Consider the following 20667-nt stretch of genomic DNA (forward strand, 5'->3'; position numbering starts at 1 on the left):
GCCACATCATGTAATCTCTGATGAAGGCATACACATGATTCTGGACAGCTGTGGGGTAACTCACACACTTTGATGAGAAGGAGGTAGAGGGAAGTAATCATCTTTAGTTTCAAACATTAAGTCCAAACATAAGCCGTAGCATCGTGGAAATTGCCCAGTGTTTTAGGAAGAAATAGTCTGATCTTATCCTATAGGTCCAAGCTGCCACCTTCCCCTTTATTTTGTTTCCACATAGAAAGAATCCCAATTCTGGTATCACCCATGACATTTCCAAATTACCTTGATGAGGAACAGCAAATACTCTGCCACAACTTCCTATTCCCTAATATATGGCAGACGGAACTAATCTGTAACAATATCTTTCCTACTGGTCGGACTCTTACTCTAGGTGGTATCTTCTAATTGAGCACATTTGGCAGGTGAGATAAAATCTCCTTGCCAGCTTATTCCATCTAGAGTTCTCAGTATTATACCATGTTGCCTTCCAGTACAAGAAAATACACAGAAGGTGTTTGTGGAGTGCTCTTGGTAATTTGATTAGGCTGGAATAAGAAGGGCTGTGTCTTGCTGTACATTACCTTATAGTTGCTTAACCTTCTGAATTAGCCTGCTTTCTCGTTTCAAGAGTTAGCTGCTTTCCTTGACCCCTTTATGGAGATAGTGTATATAACATTTTCTCTTAGGAGAATTTAGGTTTCTTTTTTCCTCTTAAAAGCTTAAAATACATTATTACTGATTGGTTTATTTTCAAGAAAACTGTCCCAAAAGCCAAAGATGCGTTAGACTTTATTGACATATCTATTGTGTTTAGAAACAAGGAAGCCAATAGCCCTGATCAGTTTTGTACTTGTCAGACCACACTCAGTGTAGAATACAATATTTTATGAGGTAAAGACGGTACGGAGACGTCTGTCTATTTTATATGACCAACAGACGAAGGAACTAGACATGTTTATCCTAGAAAAGAGAAGCCTCGAGAGAAATCAGTTACTGTCTTCATGAATTAGTTGGCCTATCATATGGAAGAGAATTGTTTGTCATGGCATAAATAAAACCAATGGCTAGGAAGTTGTTAATTCAGTGAAATGTTCCTTGAAAAAGGGCTCCACAGTCAAATAAATATGACACATGCCTGTGTCATGTTCGTTTTCTGGAGATTTAAAATATATATTAAATGCATATTAAGGGTCCTGAAAAGTCATGCAGTAAAAGATCTTTTTTAAATTTGTTAATCCCAGCATTCCATAAACACCTTCCTCAGAACTAGTTTTCTAAGGAGCTCCCATTTGAGTAGTGGTTTCAAACTGTGGGAGTGGCACCAGCAGCACCAGCGTTACCTGGGATCTTACTAGAAATGCAGCTTCTTGGCCCTACCCCAGACCTATGGAATCAGAGAATCTGGGAGGTAGGCCCAGCAATATGTGTGATAATAAGTCCAGCATGGGATTCTGATGCTGCTAAACTGTGAAAAGCACTGATAGAAAATTCTACTATTACTCTCCAACTCAACAGCATCCTTTTATTTTTTAAGATTTCTTCTAACGATAGTTTATGACTGTGTGATTAATTTTTATCGATGGTTACCCTTCTGAAGTACAGAAGGAAGGAAACACTTATGGAAGGCCTACTGTAGTTTTCAATGTAGCCATCTAATTGGTATCAGTTTGGATACTTTAAAGAATCCTAAGTAATGAATCCGTATCTTCTATGAAGTGAAATACACATTTCTAAAATGAGGTAAACCTTAAATTCATTGCTACTGTGGCCATTTTTAAAAGAGCATTTACCGTTTTTCATTTTACTTCAAAATGTTTTTTGCAAAATGTAGACCTTTTTTTTTTTTTAAAATACATCTTGAAGGATCTGTAATGTGCCTTCTCTCATGTCAGAGGTCTTTAAGATTAGGGAATTTTCTAATTTGCATTAGCAGAGATTAAATTCTGGTAGCATTCTATTTATCTCTCCAAACAAGCAGGACAGTTTTAGAAAAATGTAATTGAAGTATAGTTTTAAATGAATCTGTACATAAAAAAAAATAATTCCCCATGAGTATGCATATAACCATTGCCTTATTTTACTGGGTATCATAAATATGCATTTTGAATGTTTATATGAAATGCCCCTATAAGTCATGCGGAACAATTTTCTTTTTCTGAAGGACATTGAAATATGGGGTTAAATATATTAAAGTGTCAAAATATATTTAAGTGCATTTAGAACAAAATTATTACTAATATCCCTTGGAATGAATTATGGCCAAATTTGTCTTAATTTCTTGATATTATTTTGTCAACTCTTCCTTTCATACAAGTAAGTGTTCTCTGGGTTTATATTAGGTCAACTGGAGTTTTATTTATTTTTAGTTAGGGGGACAAAGACTGATAGTCCACAGACTGGATTTTGATTTCACTGCTGCTGTCCAACAGCAGAACGCCTGGGGGCATCCTCTTACAGTTATGAGTATAAGTACTGGTATCATTATTGCTATATTTAAACACCCATGGTTGGCAGGAATGTGCTAAAGTCTGGATGTAACATCGTTAATCATGTCACTGTCCCTGCCCAGGGCAACTGCTACTGAAAGGACACACTCACATGATGAGGAAGACAGCAGATTGGTGGTTGAGAGCTGAAAGTCACTTCATTGCTGACCTAGAGAAAGAGGTTTAGGGTGTTGGCTATGTTTTCTAAAGAGTATCTAGCAGATTTCATCTTGTGTATTAACTTTCCACATTTTTTAAATTACAATTTTATGCTTATTATTATATCTCTTTTTAGTTTTCCTCACAGGAGAAAAAGCCAATTCAGTATTAAAACGCTACCCAAGAGCTAATGGACTTTTTGAAGAGATAAGGCAGGGCAATATTGAACGTGAATGCAAAGAAGAAGTCTGCACATTTGAAGAAGCAAGAGAAGCTTTTGAAAATAATGAAAAAACTGTAAGTATACTGGCAATCTTTTTTAAATGTTCACAGATTTGTCTACCTTTGTGATGTATATTTGAAACCTGCATTCCCAAATTGTGTGCATTGCTATCATTTAAAAACTACCCTCCCAAAGAACTAACTCTGAACGGGGCCTCTAACTAAGCCACCCGACTCTGCGGGTCGGAGGTCTAGTTTCACTTCCCTGTGTGCTGATCTGTCTTTGAGGGCTCCATTGCCATAGGACCCTGCTGAGTTGAGATCGATCATCTGAGCAAGGGGGAAGCATGTTTTACACAAGGCTTTGTTCGGGAAAGTTATAGATACCATTATGACCATACCGTGCTAAATCATGGAGAAAGTGCAGAGGAAGCTAACATATAGTGATGCTGTTTTAAAATGTTTTACTCCTTAGGTAGGTTTATTCCTAGGTATTTTATTCTTTCTGTTGCAATGGTAAATGGGAGTGTTTCCTTAATTTCTCTTTCAGATTGTTCATCATTAGTGTATAGGAATGCAAGAGATTTCTGTGCATTAATTTTGTATCCTGCTACTTTACCACATTCATTGATCAGCTGTAGTAGTTTTCTGGTAGCCTCTTTAGGATTCTCTATGTATAGTATCATGTCATCTGCAAACAGTGACAGCTTTACTTCTTCTTTCCGATTTGGATTTCTTTTATTTCTTTTTCTTCTCTGATTGCTGTGGCTAAAACTTCCAAAACTAGGTTGAATAAAAGACCTCTATGCAGAAAACTATAAGACACTGATGAAAGAAATTAAAAATGGTACAAACAGATGGAGAGACATAACATGTTCTTGGATTGGAAAAATCAACATTGTGAAAATGACTATACTACCCAAAGCAATCTACAGATTCAATGCAATCCCTATCAAACTACCAACGGCATTTTTCACAGAACTAGAACAAAAAATTTCACAATTTGTATGGAAACACAAAAGACCCCGAATAGCCAAAGCAATCTTGAGAAAGAAAAATGGAGATGGAGGAATCAGGCTCCTGGACTTCACACTATACTACAAAGCTACGTAATCAAGACAGTATGGTACTGGCACAAAAACAGAAATATAGATCAATGGAACAGGATAGAAAGCCCAGAGATAAACCCACGCACCTATGGTCAACTAATCTGTGATGAAGGAGGCAAGGATATACAATGGAGAAAAGACAGCCTCTTCAATAAGTGGTGCTGGGAAAACTGGACAGCTACATGTAAAGGAAAGAAATTAGAACACTCCCTAACACCATACACAAAAATAAACTCAAAATGGATTAAAGACCTAAATGTAAGGCCAGACACTAAAAAACTCTTAGAGGAAAACATAGGCAGAACACTATGACATAAATCACAGCAAGATCCTTTTTGACCCACCTCCTAGAGAAATGGAAATAAAAACAAAAATAAACAAATGGGACCGAATGAAACTTAAAAGCTTTTGCACAGCAAAGGAAACCATAAACGACAAAAAGACAACCCTCAGAATGGGAGCAAATATTTGCAAATGAAGCAACTGACAAAGGATTAATTTTTTTTAATTATAAAATTTATAAACAGCACATGCAGCTCAATATCAAAAAAACAAACAACCCAATCCAAAAATGGACAGAAGACCTAAATAGACATTTCTCCAAAGAAGATATACAGATTGCCAACAAACACATGAAAGGATTCTCAACATCACTAATCATTAGAGGAATGCAAATCAAAACTACAATGAGGTATCACCTCACACCGGTCAGAATGGCCATCATCAAAAAATCTACAAACAATAAATGCTGGAGAGGGTATGGAGAAAAGGGGACCCTCTTGCCCTGTTGGTGGGAATGTAAATTGATACAGCCACTATGGAGAACAGTATGGAGGTTCCTTAAAAACTAAAAATAGAACTACCATACGACCCAGCAATCCCACTACTGGGCATATACCCTGAGAAAACCATAACTCAAAAAGAGTCATGTACCACAATGTTTATTGCAGCTCTATTTACAATAGCCAGGACATGGAAGCAACCTAAGTGTCCATCAACAGATGAATGGATAAAGAAGATGTGGCACATATATACAATGGAATATTACTCAGCCATAAAAAGAAACAAAATTGAGTTATTTGTAGTGAGGTGGATGGGCCTAGAGTCTGTCATACAGAGTGAAGTAAGTCAGAAAGAGAAAAACAAATACCGTATGCTAACATATATATATGGAATCTAAAAAAAAATGGTTCTGAAGAACCTAGGAGCAGGACAGGAATAAAGACGCAGGTGTAGAGAATGGACTTGAGGACACGGGGAAGGGGAAGGGGAAGCTGGAACGAAGTGAGAGAGTGGCATGGACATATATACACTACCAAATGTAAAATAGGTAACTAGTAGGAAGCAGCCACATAGCACAGGGAGATCAGCTCAGTGCTTTGTGACCACCTAGAGGGGTGGGAGGGAGGCACGCACAAGAGGGAGGAGATATGGGGATAGATATATGTATACCTATAGCTGATTCAATTTGTTATAAAGCAGAAACTAACACACCATTGTAAAGCAATTATACTCCAATAAAGATGTTATAAAAAATAATAAAATTTAAACGTTTTACTTCTACAAAAGAAGAGACATATCAGAACTCCCCTCCTCCCTCTGACAAGATACCTCTTCACCTCTCCTTACTCTAGACCAATTGCTATGCAAGGAGAACAGGGATGAGAAAGCACAAGGCAGTGGTATATATTCTCTGGAACTGCTTTATGGTAGGAAATGACATTACCAGTGGTTGCCATTATATAAAGATCCATTCCTGTATGCTCACCATGAAAATAACACTACATGCGAAACAAGTGATGTTAGATGTTATAAAGGGACATCAAATAATCTCAGGAGCAGTGGATGCAGAAGTTTTAAAGAAAGAGGATTTGTTCTCTTGTTAGGTAGAGAAGGATCCAGGGCGTAAGAGGAAGGAGTTCAAGGAGAGGTTATCAGAGAGGCAGCATTGCTAGATTCCAGTGTGCACAGCAAAGGTAAAATCAGTTTATAAAGTGATAAGCTGTGAGCATCATGGTTTTTAAATCTTAAGTCCCACAGTTAAAAACAGGGAAAAGAATACATCACCCATGATGCCATTATGCAATCACAAAGCACTGTTGGCTTTTTAATTTCTTTCCAGCTTTTTTCTTCTGTATCTGCTTACTTCTTGCAGGGTTTTTTTACATATTTTTTCTTCTTATTAATATATGTTAATTGTAGAGAAATTGAAAATGTAGTAAAACATAAAATGAATAAAATCACTTGAATTCTTAGCACCATCAGTTTTATAATTTTGGTATTTATCATTCTAGCCTATTTTTAGTATATAATTTTTAATAAGGACAATAGGATTATAGTATAAATGGTGCTTTTTTAAAATTAATTATTTATTTATTTAATTTTATTTTTGGCTGTGTTGGGTCTTCGTTTCTGTGCGAGGGCCCTCTCCAGTTGCAGCGAGCGGGGGCCGCTCTTCATCGCGCTGCGCGGGCCTCTCACTATCGTGGCCTGTCTTGTTGCAGAGCACAGGCTCCAGACGCGCACGCTCAGTAGTTGTGGCTCACGGGCCCAGTTGCTCCGTGGCATGTGGGATCTTCCCAGACCAGGGCTCGAACCCGTGTCCCCTGCACTGGCAGGCAGATTCCCAACCACTGCGCCACCAGGGAAGCCCGGAACTTAGTTTTTGATATTGTGATTTTTCAAAAAATACAAATTTTAGATATTCTGCTGTGGTTTTCATAAAGCTAATGACTTTTCATCCTGCTTTATCATTCTCCTTTAAAGGAAAGGTAAGAACTTTAGTGGGAAGATACTTTGAAACTATGTAAATATTTCTGTTCTCCACCAAACTTCTACCTACTAGTTTTTGTGTTTTTTATTTTTAGTGTTTAGTCTTTTGATTGCATATAGAATTTTGAGCCTGAATTTCCCTTCTGAATCCAGAACATTATTAAAAACAAGCATCTTTAAATGTCATTAGGCTTTTCTCCAGGTACTAGTATTTTTATGATCATCAAACAGCATTCTTAGTACTACATGAAGTATAATACTTTGAGATTGAACTATGGAATATGTCAGGACTTAAATAAACTTTGTAAATATACACTGGCTGTGGATCGTACACATTAATCAGACATGATTTCTGCCCACCTTACATGGCATTTTGCTCTCACATACATTTCCCCCCTCAGCTAAGTTTAAGTTCAGATTATCATAGAAATATGTATAACGGGTTTATTAAAAGTCCTAAGATTTGTGAGATACAAGTAGAAATCAACTTTTTTTTTCCCTTTTCAGTAGAATTTCTCCTTCCACTCTTTCCTAGAGTTGATCTTGAGTGCAATCAGTCCACAACTTTTTTATATGTTGTTTCCCTTATTTTGTATTTTCAAATGAGTTCCAACCTTACCGACTAGTTTTAATGTCTGCTGTTGATAGTTCTTGACTGAATCAATTAAATTCTAGTTTACTATAACGCTAAATGGTGGATTTCTGACTCCATCATTCTGTGTACGTTTGTTAGTTGGCATTCCACTATGGGCAGGAACTTGCCCTTTATCTATCTTTCATAGATCATTTTATTCAGTGAGTTATAATTCATTGCTGTCAGTGTTTTGATCAAAATGTCTCAAATTTGGTTAATGGAAGTTTCTTCAAACTGGCTTCTCTGTCTCTTTGACATGTCCCTATCAGTTTTTCTAGCACTTTTTTACTTTTTGGCCCAACAAGGTGTTCCAAGATAATCTTGTACTTTCTCTGCCCCAGTCTTGGAATTGGCTGTTTCTCTGAGGAGCCTTTCTTACTTATAGTTAGGAATAATATTTAGAAACCAAGATCTGGGAGCTAGAGTGTTCTCATTGCTATCAGAGTATCATTGCTTCTGGGCCTTCCAGCAGCAGAGCTAGGAAAATAATTACACACATATATGCATATAAATGTGTGTATGTGCGTGTGTGTGGTGTATGGACTTGCATATTCATCCTGCTGATCTCCGATTCCAGTACCCCTCAGGGTTCTTCTTTGTTTTCCCCATTCTGTATTTGTAGGTGCGATGTAGATATTCTTTGTAGATATTCTTCCACAACGAGGGCCCTGACTTTCAATAACATCAATATATTAACTCATTTGCCCAGTTCTACAACACACATACAGTGGTGTCAGAATTTTAATACCCATATCGTAATAGGGAGGGGAAAAACATTTATATTCATCTATCCATCTATCCATTCTGGAAGTCACTCCATATGTATTCACAGGGATTATCCTGTTTTTAAAAATCTGTATAGTACTTCCTTGTAAGGATGTGTCACAGTTTATTCAACCAGTCTACTGTATTTAGGCATTAAATAGTTTCCAGTATTTTTGCAATTACAGATAATGCTGTAGTAAATAATTTTGCATTATTGGAAGTATATCTTCAGGGTAAATTCTTAGAAGTGGATTGCTCGTCAAGGATTGGTGCATATGTACTTTTGTTAGATATTGCGAGAGTACCCTCTGTAAAGCTTGTACTATTTTACATTCCCACCAGATATTTGAGAGTGCCTATTTCCTCACAGTCTGACCAGCAGAGTGTATTTTAAAAGTGTTGACATTCTTTTCAGTCTTTTGGGTGTGACGTGGTATCTTGTGGTGTTTCAATTTACATTTCTCTTATGAGTGAAGTTGTGTATTTTGCCATGTGTTTATGGGCCATTTTTATATCTGTCTTGTGAATTGTCTTTGCCTTTTGCCCATTTTTGTATCAGATTTATGGTCTTTTTTTCCCTGAATTTTTAATAAGTATATTAGAGATACTAGCTTTTATTGGTGACATATTTCAAATATTTGCTTACAGTTGTCATTTATATTTTGACTTTGCTTATGGATTTTTCTCATGCAATTTTTTTTCATTTTCATTGTAGCCATAAATTAAAGAAATATTTTATTAAATCCAGATTTTTAATCATAGTAGAAAACCATCCTCTTATGCCCTGGTTATAGAGGAATTCACCCAATTTCTTCTAACATATTTGAGTTTTTACATTTAGATCTCTGATTCACTTACAGTTTATTCTTGGGTGTGGTGTGAGTTATGGATCTGATTTTTTTCACATAGCTATCCAGTTGTCCAAACACAATTTATTATGAAATCCCTCTTAGCCCCAGTGATTTAATTACCCTTTATCATGTACCTAATTTCAGTATGTGCCTAGTCAATTTCAGGATTTTATATTCTAGTCCATTGGTCCATCCTTCTGCTCAAATGCCAGTGCCACACTGTTTTATTTATAGAAGATTTTTAGTATACTTAGTATAAATTAGAACTAGTTCTCCTTATAAGCTCTTCTTTTTCAGTGTTTTGTGAGCTATTCTTACATGCCTATTTTTCCATATAAATTTTAGTATTAATTTGTCTAGCACAGAAAAAAATCATTTGTCAGTATTTTTATTGGGATTTCTTTCAGTTTGTAAATTAATTTAGGGAGAACTAACATCTTTAAGATATTAAATCACCCTCTACAAGAAGAGATTTCTTTCTATTTGTTGAAATCAGTATTTCTCCCTTTCAGGAATGTTTTATTGTTTTCATCATATAAGTTTTGCACGGTTCTTAGGTTGGTCCCTAACTATTTCTTTGTTGCTATTGTACATGGGTTCTTTTCCATGATATATTCTAACTGGTTATTATTTGTGAATGTGTAAGCTATTGATTTTTTTAAACCTTATTGAGTTATAATTGACATACAATTAACGACACATATATAAAGTATACAACTTGGTAAGTTTTAACATATGCATACACCTATGAAACCATTACCACAGTCGAGATAGTGAACAGATTCATCATTCCCAAAAGGTCCTTCTTGCCCCATTGTAATTCCTCCTTCCCACCTCTCCCCATGATCAAGAGCACCCCAAGGCAATGATTCCTCTGACTTCTGTCACTGTAGATTAGTTTATATTTTCTAGAGTTTTCTATAAGTGAAATCATACATTATGCACTCTTTTGTCTGACTTCTTTTACTCAGCATGATTATGTTCAGATGTCCATAGTGCACATATCAGTAGTTATTCATTTTTATTGCTGAGTAGTATATCATTATACATATATGGACATTTGGGTTGTTTCCAGTGCGGGGTTATTACAAATGAAGCTGCTATGAACACTCATGTACTAGGTTATTGATTTTTTTAAATTAATAAACCATATATTTATTTTGACTTGAGTTCTAAGAAATCCTGTGGTCCAAGTTATACTTGCAAGGATGCATTAGGTTTTTAAAAACTTTTGAGATAATTATAGATTCTCATAAAATTGCAAAGATAATACAGAGAGGTTCCATGTAGCCTTTACCCAGTTTCCCCCCAGTCATTACATCTTACATAATTGTAGTACAGTATCAAAACCAGGAAACTGACATTGGTACAATCCGTGTGTATAGTTCTATGCCATTTTATCACTTGTGTAGACTCCTGTAACCACCACTACAGTTAAGATGCAGAATTCTTTCATTTGCACAAAATCTCCCTTAATAGTCGCACCCCCCCCCACCACCACCATCCCTAACCTGTGGTAATCACTAATCTGTTCCCCACCTCTGTAATTCTGTCATTGCAAGAATGTTATATAAATGGAATCATATATATGGAAGCTTTTAATATTGCCTGTTTACACTCAACATGGTGCTCTTGAGTTCACCCAAGTTGTGTGTATATCAATAGTTCATTCTTTTTTGTTGCTGAATAGTATTCCATGGTATGGATGTATCACAGTTTGTTGAACCATTCACTCGTTGAGGGACATCTGGGTTGTTTCCAGTTTGGGGCTATTTTAAATAAAGCTGCTATGAATATTTGTGTACAGGTTTCTGTGTGAACATAAGTTTTTATTTCTCTGGAGTATAATTGTTGTATGCTAAGTATAAGTATAGTTCTTTAGGATACTGACAGACTAAGTTGTTATTGTATAAATTACCGTTTTAAATTCCCACCAGCAGTGTTTGAGTGATCCAGTTTCTCTTCATACTTGCCAGCACTTGGTGCTGTTACTGTGTTTCCTTTTTTAGTCATTCTGATAGATGTGTAGTGATACCACATTGTGGTTTTAATTTCCATTTCCTTAATGGCCAGTAATGTTGAACATCTTTTCATATGCTTTCCATTTATATATTCTCTTCTGTGAAATCTCCTTTCCTGTCTTTTGGGTTTTTTCTAATTGGATTGTTTGTTGTCTTGTATTTTTGAGTTTTGAGAGTTTTCTGTATATTCTAGATACAAATTCATTGTCAGATATGTGTTTTGTAGGCTATTGATTTTTATGTGTTAATTGTATACCTTCATACCTTACCGACCTCTTTTATTGCTTTCAAGGTGAATGATGATGTTTTTATTGCTTCCCTCTCTGGCCCTTATGCGTGTCAGTGCTTCTCTGTATCCTTTGGATGCTGCATTTCAGCAATCTTCGAAGCAAATAGAAGAAGAAACTCTTTCAGCAATTGCTCAAGCAATTCTCCGCACTCACCAGCATCACCTCTTCCTCTCTATAGAATCATTCTCATTAGCCTACACACCTCTTAGGAAAAAAAACTCTCTTCACCCTACATCTCCCTTCAGCAATCACCTCATTTCTTGAAACTCTGCTCTGTCTGTACTCACTCCCCTGGTGAGCTTTCCTAGTTTGTGGCTTGAAATGCTAGTAACTCCCAAATTTATATGCTGGAGGGTTACCTTGAACTGCAGACCTGAGTGACTAACTGCCTACTTAACATCTCCTCTTGGAATTGGATACATTTCTCAAACTAAACATAGACAAATTTGTGTCCCTTCCCTCCAAATCTGCTTCTGCCACAGCCTTTCTGATCTCAGTATGCGGTAGTAACGCATCCATCCATCTCTTTGCTAAGCCCCAAACCTTGTTGCCATCCCTGACTCTTCTTTTTCATATCCCCACTCCATCTGCCAACAGTGTTGGTTCTAACATGAAAGTATATTCAGAATAGAGCCACCTCTCAGTCTCTCTGCTTGTTACCACTTTACATCCAAGCCACCATCACTCTCTCATTCGTATGATTTCTTGGCCCCCTCCTCATAGGTCATTCTCAAAAGAGCAGGCTAGAGTGATCCTTTAAAGTGTCTTCTCTGTAACGGCTTCCTGTCTTCCTCAGTACACATCCAAGTGCTCAGAATCACCCACAAGGCACTAAACGATCAGTCCTTATCCCTCTCCACTCCACACCTCCACTATGGCTGCAGGTACTTCTTTATCTCATCTCCTATGACACATCACCCCTTAATCACTTTCCTGTGGATTCCTTACACACACATAGCACGTGTCCTGCCTCAGGGCTTTGGCACTTGCTCTTTCCTCTTCCACATGGATGTTTCTGAGCTCCCTCATCACTCCCCGTCAAGTTCACTTTCTCAGTGAGGAAGTATCCTACTTTAAATTGCAACCTCTTGCCCCTTCTGGGAATTATTTTTCTTCCCAGCACTTACCACCATTTGACATCTATTTGTTGTATTTGTTTATTGTTGCTCTCCCCCCAGAACTGTTAGCTCTATGACAGCAGTGTTTCTCTTCTGTTTTGTTCATAGCTATGGTCTTTAGCATATGAGACAGTGCTGGCACATAATGGGAATTAAATAAATATTTGATGAAGGAATGAACGAATGGATTGGCATATTATGAAGTACATTTATTCATAGGAAGTAGTGATCTGAAACTTGTTCACAAGTTAGCTGATAGATGTGGACTTAATTTAAAATGTATTTTTTATTATGTTGGTGTTAGGTTCCTTTCCTTCTTTATGGTTTAAGGCCTGTCATCTGAGTTTGCTTATGCCATTGAAACCATACCATTTACAAAAAGGTGTAATCAGGGGATTTTGGTCTAGTAAGTGTAATAGAAATGGTATTCTGATCCTTGATCTATTTCAGAACATCTATTTCAGAATATTGTTTGTTATATGTTAAGAAGGATCTGCTCTGTGTTAAGAAGCATTTGAATAACTAAGTATCATCTTTGAAGTTCACTTGATTAATCCAGGCAGAGAAGAAAATTATTGACTTTTGGCATTTGCTTTCTAGTCTTAGACTACATACTATCTTTTTGTTTACTAAAATTTATCACTCAGGACAGTTTTACTCATACTTAATTTTCATCATCCCCAAATCTGAACTGTGTGAAGTTAGAAGTATGCTTTCAGTAAAAATTCTTTTTTGGTAATTTCTTACCTAATTTGGAACATAAGTCTAATTATAAGATACAATAGAAGAACATGTGTTATACTTCATGGTCCTCCTCTTCACCAATGTAGAAATTTGGTCAGATTTATTCGGATGTTATCTGCTGAGTGCCTACTGTATAACAGACACAGGACATACAACAGTGAATAAGCTGACCCTCCCTCCTGGCACTTGAGATCTGGGAGAAACAGCCTGCATACTCACATAAGCAGTAGTTAACAGAATGCCGTGTGCAAATCCTCTGCTTGGAAGATCACATGGACCTGATTTGGTGTCTCAGCTCTGCCACCTACTGACTGTATTGCTTTGTGCAAACATTTCACCTTTCTAGGCCTCAATTTCTGTACCTTTAAAAAAGGAGAAATTACACCCTCAGCATTAGGTTTGGAGCTGTGCACTTAGCTTAGTGCCTGGCACAGAGAAAGCCTTTGATAAATATATTTTATTCTAGTTTTTAGGTGCTGAATTATAATCACTTTATTTCAGAATCATTATTCGATCTCTACCATTGTTTTCTCTCTTTTCCTCTCTACAGGTCCCCCAGGGTACTTTTGCATTTTGGAAGTTTTAATCTTGAACTAACATGAGGAAAATAGTAGTAATTCTTTAAAACAACTACTTCAGAACTTTTCTTGACAAATTATTTCTAGTTTATTTGTGCTTGACTTTCCAAAATGGCTGTCCTCAAACTTGAGAGTGCATTAAGAATCGGCTTGGTTGCTTCTCAAAACTGCACAGTCCCCCTCAATGCCCAGATCTGGGTCTCTCATACTATACCACAGCAAAAGAAATCAGGACTCTTTGGGGGAAATGGCTGATTCGAGGGCTGGAGCAGGGAGAATACAAGATGAGCTGAAGTGTACTGTAGTAACAGAAAGTAAGGAAGTACTCAAAGAGCAGATGAGAGCATGTCCAAGGGGCACAGGAGCCAACCTGAAGGAGCTGTCAGTGGCCAAAGCCAGAAAAATTTGAATAACAAAATAAGTGATGTAGTGTTGGATTATAACCTAAAGCATATAATAAATGCTTGAGTCCATAATGATACAAATAAATGAATAAATAGGTGAGAAGAGACAAATCTACAGTACACAAGAATTCCAAACTGTGTATGTAAATACCCCCCTCTCCAGGAGGCAGAGCTTAATTCTCTGCCTGTCTTGAGGGTTGCTTGGTCTTAACGATCTGCTTCCAAAGATTAGAGTATGGAAAGTGGGGGGAAATACCTTACTTCTCCACTTACTTTGCCAGTGGAGAAACCTGGCAAACCACTACCTTGACAGGGTGATCAAAGTTAGCATCATCAGTGATAAGTCATATATAGCACGTTATGAGAAGGGACTTCACCTCTGTGATACTTTCCCCCCAAACCAATAACCCCAGTGGAATTATGAGAAAATTACCAAAGACATCCAAATTGAGATATATTCTACAAAATACCTGACCCCTCAAAACTGTCAAGGTCATGAAAAAGAAGAAAAGACTGAGAAACTGTCACAGAACAGATGAGACTAAAGATATATGACGATTAAGTGCAATGTGGATTGGATTCTGGAACAGAAAGGTCATTAGTGGGAAAACCAGTGAAATCCAAATCCATTGTTAATAGTAATGGACCAATATTAGTTAATTAATTATAACAAATGTGCCATCCTAATGTACGATGCTAACATGAGGGGATACTGGGTGAGGGCTACAGAGGGATGCTCTGTACTAACTTTGCGATTTTGCTGTAAATCTAAAGTTACTCCAAAATTTAAAAAAAAAATTATTTTAAGAATGCACAGTCCAGGGTCCACAGGTCTCCATAGGGCCAGGGAATCTGCTTTAATGAGCAGTCCTGGGGATTCTAAGGTAGGTGATCAGCAGATTACATTTTGTTAGCTTGTAAAGCAAATGGTTTAACTAAAACTGCTTAGTTGGAATACTCAGAAAGCTTTGCAGTGGGTAGTATTTCTGGGGGTGTGGACGATTGTCCTGTCTGGGGCTATCCCATGCCCTGTGCACTCCATGCTCCACTCCTCCCCCAAGCTATGTCTGCAATTTAGAAACTGAGTCCAAGGATTTTAGTCTAAGTCCAGCTATTACTTTTTGGATAATACCTCTCATTCCAAAGTGTTGCCTTAAATTTGTCTTGTGTGGAAATTATTAAAAGAGAAATTGAAGAAAGAGATATGCAGTGCCCCTTCATACTAGGATATGCTACAAAAGCTACATAGGGGATCTCTGGATTCAGAGCCCACGGCAGGACGTACGCAGCATGTAGACACTTGTGGGTGAAGATGGTGATTAACAAGAAGTGCTCAGAGTCTGAGGTATTTAACAGTTGGTCACTAGTTCCCTGGAGATTACTTGTCACACCTGCAGACAGAAACTTGGATTCTTTGACATTGTTAGGGGAACTCCTATTTCACTTAGCTTCTCATGATCCACTGATGGCACTTGAGCCACTGATTCAGAGCTTTGCCCTTTGAGAGCTGAGGGAATTTAGGAAGGTAGGGAGTCGAGTCTGGGCATAGACATATAGGGGGCAAACAGGGGGCATCACTGTGGCTGTCTCCCAGTCATACTCCATGCATTTCCATCCAGATCTTTCCACACCTTCCCTGGACCCATCCCAGACCCTCTTGGAGGAGCCAAATATGAAGTTCCCTTTCAGCTACAAAGGGTAGTTTCCTGGGGCTACCATGGGCTTTGTCACTGTTTCTTTTGGGATCTCTTGAGAATAACTTAAACAGGACCGAAATCTGTTATTTTGTGGAATTGGTATTCTGAGCTACCAGAAAGATCAGGAAGGTCTGACAGCACATTGTCCATTATATGATCATTTAAGGTAAGTTTTTATTGATTATATTGTCGATGTTGTCTTTAAATTTGTGGTGAACTTTATTCTCTGGCAGTTGGGCCCTTTTGTAGATTATAAATCCTATGTAGTCTCAGTTATTCTTTTCAGGTTATGGCAGTAACTTAATTTGGAGGGTTTCAGCCTGCATATTAACAAAGCGGTGGACTTGCTCCAGTGTGGGTCTCTCCTGCCCATGCCAGCAGTCTGTTAACCTTGACCTGAAGTTACCTCAGCACGTTTCCTGTCTTAATGCCAGTTAATCTTTTTTCAGACCTCCCCTCAGAGACTGGGTACTGGTGGGGCTGAGGGGTCCATTTTTTTTGTCATTTGTAGAATCATCTGCACCATAGATTTAATATAACTCTGTGTATCTTAGGCAGCAATGTCCAGTTAGTGATGCCCTGTTTAACTTCCAAATATGCTGCTATTTACCCATGATTACCCTCAAGACACATGTGGAATTTCAGAACTCATCAGTACTCATTAGAATTAGTTTGCCAGAAGGAGTTCTCCTAATAGAGCTGGTGGAAATTCAAGGGCTCCATGGGAATATCCCACCAGAGTTTAAGGTCACATAAGTGATGAATCAGGTGTCTGAAAAGACCCTGCCTTGCATGACCACTCTAGTTTGACAGTCTAGACTCTTGTTCCTTGAAGACAGGCAGATCTCATATCTTTCTAGGCACTTTGGGGCATAAAAATTCCTATCCATTCTCTTCCACTTGAAACTTGAGTGTTGGATTCGCTTTAGGCTCACCTTTTCCTCTGTTCCTTCAGCTTCTGCTAGACCTTGACCTGAAGATCGTGGAGTAAGGAGAGGGTCATGATCTGCTCTTTAACCCTTGCCCCTTCCCATTTCTCTCTCCTCTGGTATTTTGAGGACCTGGGAGAAGGAAGGGGAAAGGGGACAGATGTCTGTAACTTAACTGGTATTGCTGTCACCCCCTCTTGGCTGTCACTAATTCTTTGGTGGGCCTAATTATAAGTTGGGTGGGAGATGCACAGTGTTCTTCAAGGGCTCCTAGAAGAAGCCTCCCCACAACACAGTTCCAAGAATAGGAGTCATGACTCTGCACTGGCCTCTTTTGCCCCCTTCCCCACCTGGCTCCTATCCTGGTATGCACACCTCACTTCTTCGTTGAGGCCCTCTGCCTGGCAAACAGCCCTCTGGGGCCGAGTAGCAGCAACAAGCTCAAGTTTTCCACAGTATCCACCTAACTTATGGGGAGTACTTACACCCTCATTTTAATCCTTGGAAGGACCCTGCTCTATTGCTGCCCCTGTTCCCCACCTTGCTTTTCCTCATATCCACCCTGCCCTTCCTATGGGCACAGGGGGCAGGAGTGGGGCACATCGGCCATTCCACTGCTTAAGCAGATGTCCACTTGGGGAATGGTTGTTAGTGTTCTCCTCTTGCAGGTACCCTCCATGTGGCTTTCTTGGAGCTCCCCTTAGTAGTTCAGGATCTTGGGGTCTAAACAGTAACTTTGAATTTATGAAAAGTGTGACAAACCAACCTAGCATGTGCAGTGGTGATCCTAGTGGCCCCGTCAGCCACCGTGCCACTGCTTTGGAGTGCCTGATTGCTTGCTAGGCAGTACTGTCACTGTTAGAAACGGCTCACATTATCCAATAGTGAGTGGCATTCAGTCAGTGGAATTGATGAGAATGAAACTTTCACATTCAAATTGGGATTTGAGTAGAACCCTACATCAGCAACTTTGCTTGGTAAGTGTTTAACGCACCTATTATTTCATCTGAAAGATGGTGTCACATGCCTCCCATGGCATGCTAGGAGGAGGTTAGCTATGAGTTCAGAGAACAGGGGTTTACCTGTTACCCAAGGAATTATATTCCTTAGCCTAATACATTAAACCTCTCTCTCCAAAGAAGTAAAAGAAAGAAGAAAAAAGTCAGAAACCACCCATTCTAGGATGAGGCTGAAGTGTTGTAAAATGATACAATATCCAACAGAAAATGCCAGTTTTTTTTAAATTAATGTTTTCTATCTTTATACATAATACTATGGACCATTAGGGCCACAAATAAATTACCAAAAAGTTTAAACAATTATGAATAGTTTAAAAAAGTAGCTACTTTGATAAATATACTTAAGGCAAGTGGATGACAAAACCCAATATGTTTTACCATATTTCATCAATTCTCTAATCATTTATTCACATTTTAACTTCTGTGAAATTGAGGTGCAGCTTACAATCAATGACATGTGGTTGAAAGCATGTTTTTTTCTTTTTTAATACAGAAAAAAAGTGTGCTTTTCAGCTCATGGTATATTTGATAAAGTACAGCAGCCAATCACCACCCCTGCCCACTCCTCAGAGATCCCCATCTGGATGGGGCCACTGCTGTAAATCAATTTCTGTTACAGCGGGTGGCTGCTGATTTAATATTGGGGGTGGCAACTGGTTCCTTCCCCCAGTGTGAGGGCACAGTTCCTCTAGTGTTAGGGTGCAGCTCCCCCAGGGCAAGACTTCTGACCATGGTTCTCATGGTTGGAATATCAGCAACTGTAGAAATAAGATTCAGTTTAGTGGGATAGGGAGGGTGGGAGGGAGGCTCAAGAGGGAGGGGATACGGGGATATATGTATACGTATAGCTGATTCACTTTGTTATACAGCAGAAACTAACACACCATTGTAAAGCAATTATACTCCAATAAAGATGTAAGAAAGAAATAAATAAATAAACTATTGATTAAAAAAAGATTCAGTTTAGCCACTTCCAAGGTACAATAAAATCAGTGGCAAAGGAAATTAGAACTTTGCAATAGCCCTATATTGTCAGCCATAGGTCTTAAGTACCATCAAGCTGAAACAGGGCATCTGTTCCCCTAGTGCACACACAGCCACCTGCAGAGCAAAGAGGGCTCCACCTTTTCTTGAATTGTATGCTTCAGAGGGTTGCACTAATGACATAACTTAACATAGCATTATTATTTGAATGTTAAAATATTACCCCATTCCCAAAGCTAATATTTGATACCAGTCACTGCTCATCATGAATAGACTGAAGCCTGATTTTTCTCTCCATTCTATTATTGAAGAAAGACTCATGGAATAGGCTCCAATCATTGTTATAACTGATAGGGTCCAGGAAAACCAAATAGGTCAAGCTCTTCATTTCACAAGGAAATAACAGCCTCAGAGAAGTTGTCAGTTTGCTCATTTCCCCACAGCAAGATATTGATTGGTGCAGCCCCAAGTAGGACCCAGGTCTCCCTGCCCTCCCCTCCCTCTGCGTTGAACACAATTCCCTCCTAATTTAATGGGTGATGGTTATGCTGGGGTTTCACAATGGAACAATTTACCTCTAGGCTTCTTATGCCAGTTCTTATTAGGCCATTAGTAAAGGCACATCACAATATGCTTAATCAAGCCCAGATATGATTGAAATGGAAAAACTGGTGGCTGGTTCATACTCTTAGCTGTATTTTTATTTTTACTGTTTTAAAATGCGTTAGAACAGGCAAAGCGGGTGACATTCTTTGCATCTGTAGACCAATATTGGGAGTGCCAAAAAGACCAATGATGCACCTGATTTCCGACTGGAGTTGGAACTCGTGGCTTTTGATTCCTAATCAAGTACTCCTGAGCATCATACCATGTAGCTGACACAGTCGGAGCACAAGGCAGGAAGAAAAGGAAAAGAAAACCTAATAGAACGTGCAATATAATAGGGCCAATTGGGAAAGAATACAGAGGTTGGCTGAAATTTCCTGTTACTATCTGAGAAGTGGCAACCTGAACTCTTAGACAGTTTTGAACTTGTTTGGTTTAATGGTGAGATCATTTTCAAGGGAGCTGTCTTTAAGCTAAATAAACTGATGAGGTTTCATTATAATTCTAGAGTAATGTCTGAAGAGGTAGAAGAGATGATAAAGAATTCTATTTAAAGTTAGTGAAACTTTTCAGTTCTATAGAGATTCATTTTTATTACTTTGAAAGACAGATTACATTATAAAGATCCAGGTACATACTAATAACTAAAATGAGATAAAGTAGTAAGAACAATAATTCCCCGCAAATCTAGAATTTATATTAGTTTTTCATTAAAACTGTTCCATTTTGCTGTTTTGTATTTTAAAGTATTAAAATCCAGAAACTAACACAACACTGTAAATCAACTATACTTCAAAAAAAAAAAAGAAAAAAAACCCAGGGTAAACTTTAGACGAAACAGAGATAAATAATTATTTACTAGGAATTGTAATATCTCTTCAACTTACTATAAAGAGATACTTTGTTCCAGTGTATGCCATTCTATTTGCCTTCTCCACTCTACCACCTCTTGTATTACTCATTTCCATTATACTAGAACTCCTGTGCTCATTGCAGTTTGGTCTGAATTGTCCTACCACCAACATTCTTGGTGAGAAAAGAAAGTAATTGCCTGAATTAATGTATTCGAAGTTGCAATCTGTGTGGCAGATAGTTGATCTAAGAACCATTTTACCCCCTTCTTCCTTGCTAAGAGAACCCCAATTCGGGGGAGTAATAACATACCCAGGTGCTAGAGGTGAATCATAATTAGTCTAATCATGGTTCTGGTCTAGTCTGGTCATTGCCATGACTAATCACAGCAATATTGTTCCCTTTTCATAATCTGTAGTAATGTCTTCTC

The 20667-nt window shown here is 38.1% G+C and overlaps 1 protein-coding gene across 9 annotated transcripts in view; it reads left to right on the plus strand.

The window, feature by feature from the left end:
- PRRG1 (proline rich and Gla domain 1) overlaps nt 1–20667 on the plus strand; it is a 371943-nt gene that overhangs the window by 304166 nt on the left and 47110 nt on the right. For 5 of the 9 annotated variants that reach the window (XM_082446651.1, XM_082446653.1, XM_082446652.1 and 2 more), the window contains exon 3: nt 2779–2939. The exons of 1 other annotated variant lie outside the window; for it this stretch is intronic. In XM_082446651.1, the coding sequence (XP_082302777.1) occupies nt 2779–2939 (161 nt within the window). Of the gene's footprint in view, nt 1–2778; nt 2940–13763; nt 16014–20667 lie in introns of those variants that run through there. 3 more of the 9 variants (XM_082446646.1, XM_082446648.1, XM_082446647.1) reach the window with 2 other exon arrangements.

This window comes from Balaenoptera physalus (assembly GCF_965194825.1).
Source record: "Balaenoptera physalus genome assembly, chromosome: X".
NCBI classification, from domain to species: domain Eukaryota; kingdom Metazoa; phylum Chordata; class Mammalia; order Artiodactyla; family Balaenopteridae; genus Balaenoptera; species Balaenoptera physalus.